General features: G+C 45.6%; 1 protein-coding gene across 2 annotated transcripts in view; it reads left to right on the top strand.

The window, feature by feature from the left end:
• Itgb5 (integrin subunit beta 5) overlaps window positions 1-13091 on the top strand; it is a 132442-nt gene that overhangs the window by 13142 nt on the left and 106209 nt on the right. For both annotated transcript variants that reach the window (XM_031363728.1, XM_031363727.1), the window contains exon 2: window positions 3732-3817. In XM_031363728.1, the coding sequence (XP_031219588.1) occupies window positions 3732-3817 (86 nt within the window). The remainder of the gene's footprint in view (window positions 1-3731; window positions 3818-13091) is intronic.

A 13091-nucleotide genomic window follows, 5' to 3' on the forward strand; every position in this document is an offset into this window, starting at 1 on the left:
GGGGGGGGGGGGGGGCTGTGTCTCCCTATCTCTCCCCACCGACATTGTAGCTTGGTGATATATTTGAAATTGGGGAGTGTGATAACCTGTAGCTTTGTTCTTTTTGATCAAAACTGCTTTAGCTCTTGGAGACGAGTTTTAGGATTTCTTAAAACAATTTTAGGGGAAAATGCATAGAGCTTGGATAGGACTCTGCAGATACCTTTGGGTAGTGTGAGTCTTAACAGTGATCTATCCTTCCAACCCACACAACATGTCCCTCCATTTTGTTTTTACATCTAACGTGTATGAATGTTTTGCTGCATGTACGCACATGTACCACGTGTGTACCTGGTTCCCGCAAAGGTTAGAAGACAGCACTGGATTCTCTGGAACTGGAGTTATAGAAGGTTGTGAACTACCATGTCCACTTCAAGAGCAACCAGTGCTCATAACTGCTGAGCCTTCTCCAGTCCCTCCCTCCCCCCTTTAAAAATTTTATTTATGTATGTATATGAGTACTCTATTTTCGTGTATATGTGCCTACATGACAGAAGAGGGCATCAGATCCCATTGTAGATTGGTTGTAAGCTGGCAATTGTTAGATGGATGTGGTTGCTGGGAATTGAACTCAGGATCTGGACGAGCAGCCAGAGCCACCGCCATCTCTACAGCCCTCTTCTCTTTTTTTCTTTTCTTTTTTTTTTTAAAGATTGGAAATCTTTATTATTGAAATTTATTTCTAGGTTATTTGCTTGAGTTTTGATGTTGTATATAGGATCATATTCTTTCTTTTTCAGAGAGCTTGCTGTACTGATTATTTACAATATTAGTTTATTTTTTATTTGTATGCACGTGTGTGTGTGCTCATTTGTGCTGCAGTATGTGTGTGTGGAGGTCAGAGGACAACCTTGTGGAGTTTGTTCTCTCATTCCTCTGTACTTTGATTCCAGAGATTTGATTAGGTCATCGAGCTTGTCTGGCCAGTCCCTTTAACCACTGTTAAATGTTACATTAAGGTACATAATTATTTTTTATGATATTTAGTGGGACTTGGGAACACTCTGCTACTTTCCAGTATTTTCTTTACCATTCTCTGTTTAATTTTCTTTTCTTCGCCTTATCTTCCTTCCTTAAGAGCAGAACTTTTGTCAGTCAGACTGACACATTCTTGTACTCCATAGCAGTTGGGAGACAGAGGCAAGAGGACTGGGAGCTGAGGCCAGCCTGGGTTAGGATGTCTAGAACCTTCTCAAGAAATAAAACTAAGCAAAACCAAACAAAGTATGGGAACTTCCTTCCTCCATCCAGTAGGCATGACCCGGTCCTCTGTACAAGACAGCGGCCAGGAGACCACAGGTCTTTTAGACACTAATTGGATCCTTCTCATTCAGAGAAAAAGCTCTGCTCTTGGCCAGAGGCCATCAGCTCTGTTTCTCAGAGGAAGGGAAAGACAGGCATGGGCAGGTTACCAAGGACACCTGTGCTGTTGGTGCAGGTGAGGAGGGAGAGAGATTTCATCTCGTTCCCACATTTTCCCCCAGATTAGTGGGGTGGGAGATAGAAGGCTCATCGGGCTTTGAAGTTTCCTTCTAATACTAGCTTCTGATTTTTTTTATGGTCAAAAATGTGTGTAGAATTAATTTTTTAAAAAGATTTATTTTTATGTATATGAGTACACTGTAGCTGTACAGATGGTTGTGAGCCATCATGTGGTTGCTGGGAATTGAACTCAGGACCTTTGGAAAAGCAGTCAGTGCTCTTAACCGCTGAGCCATTTCTCCAGCCCCAGAATTAATTTTTTAAAGTCATTTATTACTGGGCGGGGGCGGAGGGGTATGTCTTTAATCTCAGCTCTCGGGAGGCAGAGGCAGATGGATCTCTGTGAGTTCGAGGTCATCCTGATCTACAGAGTGAGTTTCAGGACAGCCAGGGCTATACAGAAAAACTCTGCCTCAAAAAACAAACAAACACACGAAAAGTCATTTGATTTTAAAGCGTTGTCGTTCGTTGTGTATGTGAATGTGCACGTTGGATGCCTTCTGTTTTACTCCTTGAAGCGCGACCTCTCACCAAAGCAGAGCTAGGCTGGCGGTCAGCAAGCCCCAGCCATTCGCTTGTTTCTGCTTCTTCAACAGTGTTGGGGTTACAGCTGTGTGTGGCCTGGCCCAGCTTTTTAGGGATTTGAACTCCTGCTTACTTCTGAGTCATTCTTATAGCCCCTGAATAACTAACTGTCCCTCCCCCTTCCTTCCTCCCTCCCTTCCTTCCTCCCTCCCTTCCTCCCTCCCTCCCTTCCTCCCTCCCTCCCTCCCTCCCTCCTTCCTTCCTTCCTTCCTTCCTTCCTTCCTTCCTTCCTTTGATAAGGTCTCACTTTGTAGCCCTGGATAACAGGGAACTCACAGAGACCTGCCTGCCTCTAGAGTGCAGGGATAAAGGCACTACCAAGAATCAAACGAGTTTTGGAAAAAGCCTCTCTATGTAGTTTAGCCAGCCTGGAAATGGAATCCCTGTGTAGCCCAGGGCTGGTCTAGCTCTGATCTCCTGCCTCTGCCAAGTGACCACACCCAGTGTTTTCCTGGTTACCTATCCGACCCTGACAGGTTTTCCCTACTTGACCTGTTAGTAGATTTGCTGAATCAGTGGCTCCCTTTATCTTAACCAGCGTTGTGTTTCTTCTCTAAGGGTGTGTGTGTGCTGGGCTTCTTTGAATAACTGCAGATTTTGATGAGGTGGTGTCTTAGTCAGGGTTTCTATTCCTGCACAAACATCATGACCAAGAAGCAAGTTGGGGAGGAAAGGGTTTATTCAGCTTACACTTCCCACATGGCTGTTGATCACCAGAGGAAGCCAGGACTGGAACTCAAGCAGGTCAGGAAGCTGACGCAGACACCATGGAGGGATGTTCCTCACTGGCTTGCTCAGCCTGCTCTCTTATAGAACCCAAGACTTCCAGACCAAGGATGGCATCACCCACAAGGGGCCCTACCCCCTTGATCACTAATTGAGAAAATGCCCTACAGCTGGGTCTCATGGAGGCACTTCCCCAACTGAAGCTCCTTTCTCTGTGATAACTCCAGCCTGTGTCAAGTTGGCACACAAAACCAGCCAGTACAGATGGTATCCAGAGTAATTAGATTTGGGATTTTTATTTTTTTTTAACATCTAAGTGAAACTGCTCTCCCTTTTTACCACCACCCTCAACTATTTTTGGGTACACTAAGTGTAAAAGGACCTTTTCCATCATAAAGTGTAGGGTATGCTTATTTACAGGGAAAAGAGATGGAACCCACGTGGACCAAGCAGAAGTAGGAGTTGCTAATGCGAACAAGGTTGGCAGAGACTTCAGAAACTGCCTTAGCTTCAGCAAAGCCTGAAGTTAGCACTGGGGTTCTTTATAGCCTCAGACCTGTTACGGGAGTGACTCCCATCCTGTTTCTCTCCCAGTTACTCTGAGACTTATTTAGTCATGTTGTTGTTATTATTATTTGTGTGTGTGTGTGTGTGTGTGTGTGTGTGTGTGTGTGTGTGTGTGTGTGTGTGTGTGTGTATGCGCATGCGCGCGCGCGCGCCGGGGAAGGCATCCAATTCCTTGGAGTTGTTTGCAGGTGGTCGTGGGCTGCCTGATAGGAGTGCTGGGAAACAGACTCTGGGAGAGCAGTGAATGCTCCCGCTGAGCCCTCATCCCATCAGCCCTGCCAGTGATGTTTATAGCTAGAAACTGACTGATGGATTTTCATCTTGCTTTGAAGGACTCAACATATGCACCAGTGGAAGTGCCACTTCGTGTGAGGAATGCCTATTGATCCACCCAAAGTGTGCTTGGTGCTCCAAAGAGGTACGTGTACTGGGGTGGGGGGTGGGGGCAGAGTGGGTGGGACCAGAGCCACCGACAATTCCATCCGAAGCTGAACAGGTGCAGGCTCATTCACAGGGCTCCGGCTTGTTCTAGATGTTTGTTTACAAGGATTCTACTGAACAGTCATCTTTAGCCCATCACTTTACCTCCAGATTTTTTTGTTTTGTTGTTTGTTGTTGTTGTTGTTTTTTAAATATGAGACGGTCTTACTAAGTTGCCTGAGCTGGCTTTGAATTTGCTCTCTCGCCTAGGCAGGCCTTGAATTTACAATCTTCCTACCTCCATATCTCCAGCACCTGGGGTTATAGACCTGTGCCACTAGGCCAGACGCAAAGCTTTCTTTTCTGGGTTCTTCCCTTCTTGTTTTGTTTATGTGTGGTGCTGAGGATTGAACCTAAGGCGTTGTGCATGCTAGGCAAGTGCTTTAGCCCTGTGGGACATTCTGTCCTCTTTAGATTGGGTTGCTCACCGGATTAGGGATTGATGGTTGCACACCCAGCCTACAAGTTCTGATCTCTTTGTGGTGTTGAGTGTTAATCATACTTGGAGAAACCAGACTCTGTTCTCTCTTGTGTGAGAACCAGTTAGGGCTCAGCTATAGTCTCCTGATCTTTGGACAAGCATTCTGAGGAAGACCTGAGCTTGTGAAGTGAGTTTCTTGTGTAACAATTCCAAGTAGGCTTGGGCTGGTGGTGTCTGTAAATACCATAATGTAAAATAATGGCTCTTCCTTTAAAAAAAGTAAAAAAAAAAAAAAAAAAGTTTATTCTGATCCACCGTGGCCAGGGAACAAGGATTCCAGTATGTTCTACCCTGGACGAGTTAAATGAACTTTTGTAGTCACAGAACAAAAGGAAGTCAGGCATATCTGATGTTGACATTGGTGAGAGCGTCCCTGGGGAGTCGCTTTATGTTCCTCTGTCTGTCTGTCTGTCTATCTCTTTAATTTTTTTGTTTTTGTTTAGTTTTTTTTTTTTTTTAGACAGGATTTCTCTGTTTAGCTTTGGCTGTCCTGGAACTTGCTCTGTAGGCCAGGTTGGCCTCAAACTCAGAGATCTGCATGCCTTTGTGTGTGGTGTGTCCCCTACCCCTAGTGCTGGGATTAAAATTGTGTGCCACCACTGCCTGGCTTCTTTTTTAATTTTTTAATTAGAGACGAATCTCACTATCCTTGAACTCTCTATTTAGACTAGGCTGGCCTGGCATTCACAAAGCTAAGTACTGGGATTAAAAGCATGTGTTACCTTATTTATTTATTTTTTTTGTTTTTGTTTGTTTGTTTGTTTGTTTTTGAGACAGGGTTTCTCTGTGTAGCCCCTGCTGTCCTGGAACTCACTCTGTAGACCAGGCTGGCCTCAAACTCAGAAATCTGCCTGCCTCTGCCTCCCAAGTGCTGGGATTAAAGGCGTGTGCCACCATCGCCCGACATTTATTTATTTTTTTAAATTATGTGTATGTGTGTAGATTTATTCTTTTGAGTGAGAGAACCATCAGATCCTCTGGAGCTGGAGTTATAGGTGGGTATGAGCTGTTCAACGAACGGGGTTCTGGGTCTCTGTGTAGTATGCTTTTACCAGTGAAACCATCTCTCCAGCTCTATACAGTCTTTTCTTGTTTTGTTGTTGTTGTTTTGTTTTGTTTTTCTTTGTTTTTCAAGTCAGAGTTTCTTTGTGTAGCCTTGACTATCTTGGAGCTAACTCTGGAGACTGGGCAGGCCTCAAACTCAGAGTTCTTTCAGATTCACAGGGCCTCTGGCATGCCTCCATTAATTGAGTGGAGAAGACCCACCCACTGTGGTTGGAACCATGCCCTGCCTGGAATCCTAGACTATATGAGTGACAGCTTGCTTTCGTCATACTCTGCTTTCTGATTGGGTGTGATGGGAGCAGCTGCCTGGAACCCCTGCTGCCTCGACTTCCCCACCATGATGGATGGTACCTTAGAACTCTAACTTGCTGTTATTAGAGTCTTTCATCACATCAACAGGAAGAGAAAGTGGGGCAGGGTCTCTAGCCCAGGCTGGCCTCACTCCGGATACAGGTGAAGGTGACTACTGTGGACTTCCTGTCCTCCTACTTCTGTTAACTGAGTGCTGGGACCACAGGCTGTGCCACAACTCTTGGTTGAGCTGATGCTGGGGGTTGAAACCAGGACCTAGTGCGTGTTAGGCAAGCAGTCTGCCAGCTGAGCTGCATCCCCAGCCCCTCTTGTGGGTTTTTGATGCTACAACATTCTTAGTTTTAGGATTGGTGGAGCCCAGAGGTCTGCCACACTTAGTGATGCCGTGAGAAGCTTATTTGTTTTGAAGTTAGGTTGAATACTAAGGGTAGGCAGATATGAAAGGGCCCAGGAGTGCCCGAGTTAATTTTGATTCTTGACTTACAACAGATCCTTAATCCTGATGTTCTAGTCAGGTTGCAGGGTCCTTAATAAACACGCAGAGGACATGCAGAATAAGCATGTAGAGATGCTTGATAAGGCATGGTGCAGGTGCGTAGCTGTCGTCCTAGTGTGGTTTATTTAGCCCTTATTAGATAATTAGGCTTCGTGGAATTTTATTTAAAAGGGTGCTGTAGCCAGGCATGGTGGCACATACTGGTGACCACAGCATTTAGGAGACTTAGGCAGGTAGACTTTGATTAGAGGATAACCTGGGCTACATAGCAAGACTCTGTGTCAAAAGCCGAACAAGGGTTGAGGGATGTCTTAGCAGCTAAGAGGACACACTGGTTTTTGCAGAGAACTCCAATTTGGTTCTCAGTGGCTATCAGATAACTCGCAACCACCTGTACCTCCAGCTCCAGGGAGTTGGACATCCTCTTCTGTACCTTACCTATGCTCACAGGTGTGCGCATATGCACACATACAGACATACACTTTTTAAGGGTCTGTGATTTGCTGAAGAATGATGCCCCAGACTCAAATAGTATGTGAACACAAAGAGTGTTTTATTCTGCAGAAATCCAGCATGCTGGACTCTGCCATTACCAAGATAGAGAGATAACCAAGTGAGCTCACAGGCTCGATTTATCGCACCTTGGGGTAGGTGACTTTTATCTTACTCCATCTCTGTCAATGGACAGTCCACTACGGGGAATAGGGGGTGGAAACTGTGGCTAAGGAAGTAGCTGAGGAAGTCTGGAAACTGCTGCTGACCCATTGTTCTTGCCTCAGGCCAGGTTGTGGGGCAGCTTAGTAACTGACTTACCTGGGCTTGCCTGCACTTGCCCAGTTCTTAGGCCTAGTCTCCTAAACTGCCAGTGTAAAGCCTGTCATGGAGTCAGCCTAGCCTTCTCAACCTAACACAGAATTAGGAAGTAAATCTTATTTTAGGAAGTCAAAATGAGAACAAGGCTGCCGTTTTCTTTTCTTTTCTTTCTTTCTCTTTTTTTTTTAACTCTGTCCTACTATGTAGCCCTGGCTTGCTCGGCCTGGAATGCCTCTCAAGTGCTGGGATTAAAGATATGGTGTGATGCCCAGCACCACTTCTTTTAAGTCCTATAGTAAGGAATATGGCTGGGTAATGTTAGATATATCATTATCATAAAGCGGTGCAAAATACTAGGTAGGCCAGTTGTCTTGGTGAGTGTTCCATTGCTGCGAAGAGATACCATGATCGTGACAACTCTCATAAAAGGAAAGCTTTTCATTGGGACTTAACAGAAACAGAGGGAAGGAAGCATGGTGGCATGCAGGCAGATGTGGTGCTGGAGAGGAGCTGAGAGTTCTTAGCTTGAGCATTGGAAGACCAAAGCCCCACCCCCAGTTACACACTTCCCCCACCGAGGCCACACCTCCTAATCTCCCTCAAGCAGCTCCTCCCTAACAACCAAGTATTCAGATATTCAAGCATATGGGGGTTCCTATTCAAAGCACCACACCAGTTTCTTTCCTTCCTTCCTTCCTTCCTTCCTTCCTTCCTTCCTTCCTTCCTTCCTTTCTCCCTCCCTTCCTTCCTTCCTTCCTTCCTTCCTCCCTCCTTCCCTCCCTCCCTCCCTCCCTCTCTCCCTCCCTCTCTCTCTCCCTCCCTCTTTCCATCCCTTCCTCCTTACCTTCTTCCCTTCCTCCCTTTCTTTCTTCATTCCTTCCTTCCTTCCTGCCAGCCTGGATGTAGAGTCTTATAAACACAAACACCACGATACTTGGTTACTAGGAAAATGACATCAGATAGACCAGAATGTGTTTAGCACAAGAACTGCTGCCACTTTGGCACAAAACACATCAGTAGAAGCAGAGAGGCATAAAGGACTCTTCGTCTTGGTTCCTGAGGGAAATGTGCTTTGGACAGCACTATAATATTCTTGGTGTAATGGAGAAATGATCAATTTCTAAGCTGTTGCTTCTTTTCTCTGACAGGGAGGGAGGGTCTGGAACTCACAGGTCCGCTCCCTCCTGCCTCCCTACTGCTAGGACTTCGAGCGTGTGCTGCCCTGCCCAGCTAAGCCTCTTGTCTTAAAGGAAGTGTCCACTTTTCTAAATCGATGTTAGAACCATGGAGCGCAGCCCTCCCTTTGTGAGTAAAAGGAGACAAGACTTACAGTTTGGGGCTAGCTTGGTCTGTGTGGTGTGGTCTGTGGTCCCTGTGGGAGGACCAGGAGATGGCTTCTGGAGGAAAATACACTGTATTATTGATGATATTCTGAGAGATATCTGAGATGTCCCAGAGGGGTAGAGCAACTTGTTCAAAGCCACATACATGTGTCAAAACTGGCTGGAAATTGCCAGCCTCTCTTCGGAGCCTTGGGTCTTCTAGATGATAGTGCAACCTCCGTGCAGTAGGGAGATTCTAACTCAACAAGTTACTCTAAGAAATGAATCTTTACAGAGCCAGCCCTTTCCTGTTTGTAGTGCCTTTGTTATGGACCTTCTCTGAAACCATTTTCGTTCTCTGTGACCTCAACACAGATCTAGTCTCTAAGGCACCAGCTCCCTGCCCCCTGCTGTCCCTTGTATACTCTCAAGACTTCTTTCACCAGAAGAGCTACAGAGGCTCCTGGGTGTCACTTGGTAAAGCCCACATAATTCCCCACACTGCTAGCTCTGCCTGGGGATCTTCCCAGCTGTCCCTTCTTCCCTTCTTTCCTTTGCTAACAACTTCCAGTTCTTAATAATCAGTTCAAGGGGCTGGAGAGATGGCTCAGCAGTTAAGAGCACTGACTACTGCTCTTCCAGAGCACCAGGGTTCAGTTCCCAGCATCCATATGGAGGCTCACAACTGTCTGTAACTTCAGTTCCAGGGAATCTGACCCTTTTTTGTTTTTTCGAGACAGGGTTTCTCTGTGTTGCCCTGGCTGTCCTGGAACTCACTCTGTAGGCCAGGCTGGCCTCAAACTCAGAGATCCGCCTGCCTCTGCCTCCCAAGTGCTGGGATTAAAGGCATGTGCCACCACTGCCCAGCTTGTTTTTTGTTTTTGTTTTGTTTTGTTTTGTTTTTGTTTTTGTTTTTCGAGATAGGGTTTCTCTATGTAGCTCTGGCTGTCCTGGAACTCACTCTGTGGACCAGGCTGGCCTTGAAGTCAGAGATCTGCCTGCCTCTGCTTCCCAGGTGTTGGGATTAAAGGTATGTGCCACCACTGCCCGGAAGAATCTGACACTCTTACATAGATACACATGCAAGCAAAACACCAATGCACATAAAATAAAAATAAATTCTCTCTATATAAATTATATGTATATAATTTATACATATACATATAATTATACATATAATTTCTTATACATATAATTATACACATAATTTATATATAAACATAAAATAAAAATAAATTATATATACATATACACACATAAATTATATATCATCATCAGGTTCTGACTTGCCCTTCACCTCTGTGTCATCCAGTACCTCTGTATCATAACCTTTCCATTCTCCTCTCACTGGGTTAATGTGTTTTTGTACCCGTTGCCAATTAAATCATCTTTTTGTCTTATTCATACCAAACGTCTTTCCAAGGTTGGGGCAGGAATTCTTATTTGATAAAAGAGGCTTGCTAAACAGACATGGAGTTAGGCAAAGTTTAAATCCCACTTTGCCATGATTTACTCTTCATCTGAGCCAGGGCTGTTGGTAGCCCAGGCTGGCCCTGACTTGCTGTGTACCTTAGGATGATCCTTTGATGGTCCTGTTTCTACTTCCTAACCCATAGGATTACAGGGGTATCACCATACCCAGTTTGTTTAGAGAGTGTCTTATGATGTAGTCCAAGCTATCCTCAAATTCAGCCATCTGCCTCTGCTTCCTGGGGTTTTCAGGTGCGAGGTGTTTCATTGCCCCATGAGGATTACAGGGGTATCACCGTACCCAGTTTGTTTTTTTGTTTTTTTGTTTAAATAGTGTCTTAAGATATAGCCCAGGCTAGCCTCAAATTCAGCCATCTGCCTCTGTTTCCTGGGGTTTTCAGGTGTGAGGTGTTTTACTGCCCCACAGGCTATTGTTAATTTCTTGGAACATAGAATAAAGCTGCCACTGCCCAGCACTAAACCCCACTGGATGCACATGAAGTTAGGGCAGGGGCTCCTAATGAACTGAGCCTCCCAAGAAATGGCTGAATGAGTCATCCAGTAAATGACCATTGTGTCTTGAAAAACAAAAAAACAAAAAAACAAACAAACAACCCCCCCCACCATTGTGGCTTACAAACATATTCTGGTGAAATGGGTAGTGGGATCTAGGAGCTAGGGTCTTTTTTTTTTTTTTTAAAGATTTATTTATTTATTTTATGTATATGAGTACATTGTAGCCATCTTCAGACACACCAGAAGAGGGCATCAGATTCTATTACAGATGGTTGTGAGCCACCATGTGGCTGCTGGGAATTGAACTCAGGATCTCTGGAAGAGCAGTCAGTGCTCTTAACCACTGAGCCATTTCTCCAGCCCCAGGGTTCATTTTGGATTCTAAGTTTCTCTTTTTCTTTTCACTTTTTTCTTTTCTCTTCTTTCCTTTTTTTTTTTTTAAATAATTTATTTATTTTTATTTTATGTGCCTTGGTATTTTGTTTGGATATATGTCTTTGTGCAGGTGTTGGTTCCCTGGAACTGGAGTTACAGACAGGTGCAAGCTGCCATGTGGTTGCTGGGAATTGAACCAGGTCTCCTGGAAGAGCAGTCAGAGCTCTTAAACATGGAGCCATCTCTCCAGCCCTGGTTTCTCCCTCTCTTATACGAGACTTCCAAAAGTCTGGCCTGATATTAATAGTAAATAAGTCCTGCTGAATGACACATATTTGGTCTGGTCCATACATGGGTTCCCTACCTAGCCCACTGGGTGCCCTCTTCTTGCACAGAGCCTCATTCTCGGCTGGCTGGAATGCTTCTCCAGGGGCAGCTCATTCTAGAATTCCCATTCTGGGGTAAGCCTGTCCCTGGGGAAGAGATTGTGGTTTTGGATGCTAGGGCTGGTGAACTCCGGAATGGTTGTGATCTAACTTGTGCTTTAGCAAGACAGAGTAAGTACAGATTATGCCTTCTTAACTACACCCTGGGATGCTGTCAGAGGTGCCAGGCCTCTTCCCGGAGCATGGGGTAAATGAGCATACTCACGGCTGGTGCCTAGCGGACAGCCTCTGTGGATCCCAGCCAGAGTTAGCCAGAGTGGCTTTTTAATATATTTTCCAGATGGGATCTTAATCTGTAACTCCCACTGCCCTTGATTTTAGGATCCTCCTTTCTTTCTCAGCCTTATGCATGCTGGGATTACAGGTGTGGAACAGGTCCATCTCTCTGACCCCCCTCCTCATGTCTTTGTTAATCCCAGAGCACAGTCCCCAGGAGCACTCTGCCAAGGAACCCTGTCTCTGATTTGAAGCTCGCTGTGACCTAATTGTCCGCCTCTCCTGCCACTGTATTCTTCCATAGGAACTGAGTTGGAGGCAGCTCTGGTCCTGTCTCCCTTAGAGCTTTCTGCTGGTTCTCTGCCTTCTTCTGCAGCATGACCATTTACCTGTGGCCTTCTTGATTCTGGTTCCTGTACTGGGGGCTTCAGCCTTACTCTCTCTGCCTTTATTGCCAGGCTTTCTAGACCCCTACAGGCTGCCCCCTGTTTTACTCTGTCCACACTGCCCTGCCTCTGTCCTCCTGGCATGCCCCCTTCTCAACCTGTTTTGGCCCACCTGACCCTGAGCCTCTAAGAACACTAACACTCTGTCCCTCACAGCACAAGACACACAAGTGCCATCAGTTTATTATCTGCTGTGATAATTTTATCTGTCACTTTTTTCTTCTTTCTTTTCTTTTTTCTTACTTTTTCCAGACATGATCTCTCTGTGTAGCCTTGGCTGTCCTGGAATTCACTCTGTAGACCAGGCTGGCCTCAAACTCAGAGATCCACCTGCCTCTGACTCCCTGGTAATGGGGTTAAAGGTGTGTCCCTTTTAATTAATCATGAATTAGTTACTGATTGTTAATTAGTAACTAATTAATCAATAATTAAAGATGGTGACTGCCTTCTTTAATTCTGAATATAATTCTGCTCTTCCCTCAGGAAGTTTAACTATCCAGCTAAGAATGAGAGTGGATACATTGTGGCAGCCTGGGGGCAGCCCTGTTCTCTCCTCGTGCACTTCACTGTCTAAAACTCACCCAGCTACAATGTGAAAGGGGGAGTAGAGAGAGTATGGCTATGTGCCAGGGACCAAGGGAGATGGTGTTGGGTGACCTAGTGGTCTGTGCCCTGGGCGGGCAGGCCAGTGTAGCTTGCAAAAGGATAGACCTAGGATGCTCCCAGGAGGACAGGAGGCCAGATTAGAGAGGGTACAGAGGACAAAGGTAGGCAAAGTTTGCACTCTGGTGTGGGGAACATGGCGGGTTGCTAGAGTGCAACAGTGTGGCGGTGGACAGTGCCAGGCTGTTGGGAATTCCAGGAGAAGAATGGAATCCAGCAAGGCTTCCGGATTCACTGTGGGTGAAGTCCTGTGGGAGGGCAGGGATTTGCTGGGGTGGGGAGAGGTCAGAAGTGGAAAAAGACTGGTGTGGGCTGAGCTGGGGGAGGTGCCCTTGGCCTTGGCCTTGGCCATGGCAGGTGCGCTAAGGAAGGATGAAGGAATGGATAGGATAGGAGAGGCTGGAGAATACGGAGACAGGGAAGCAAGATGAACATTCTGCTATATAATGGCGGCAGTTCAGGTAGAGAAGCCTTTTGTAAAAAACAAACGAACAAACAAACACTAGGGAAGAAATGAAACACCCACATCAAAAGAAAACAAAAACAGTATTTGGCCTACTCATGATGAAATATACATTCACTAAAAAAAAA

The sequence above is a fragment of the Mastomys coucha genome, unplaced genomic scaffold (genome assembly GCF_008632895.1).
Source record: "Mastomys coucha isolate ucsf_1 unplaced genomic scaffold, UCSF_Mcou_1 pScaffold12, whole genome shotgun sequence".
Taxonomy (NCBI): domain Eukaryota; kingdom Metazoa; phylum Chordata; class Mammalia; order Rodentia; family Muridae; genus Mastomys; species Mastomys coucha.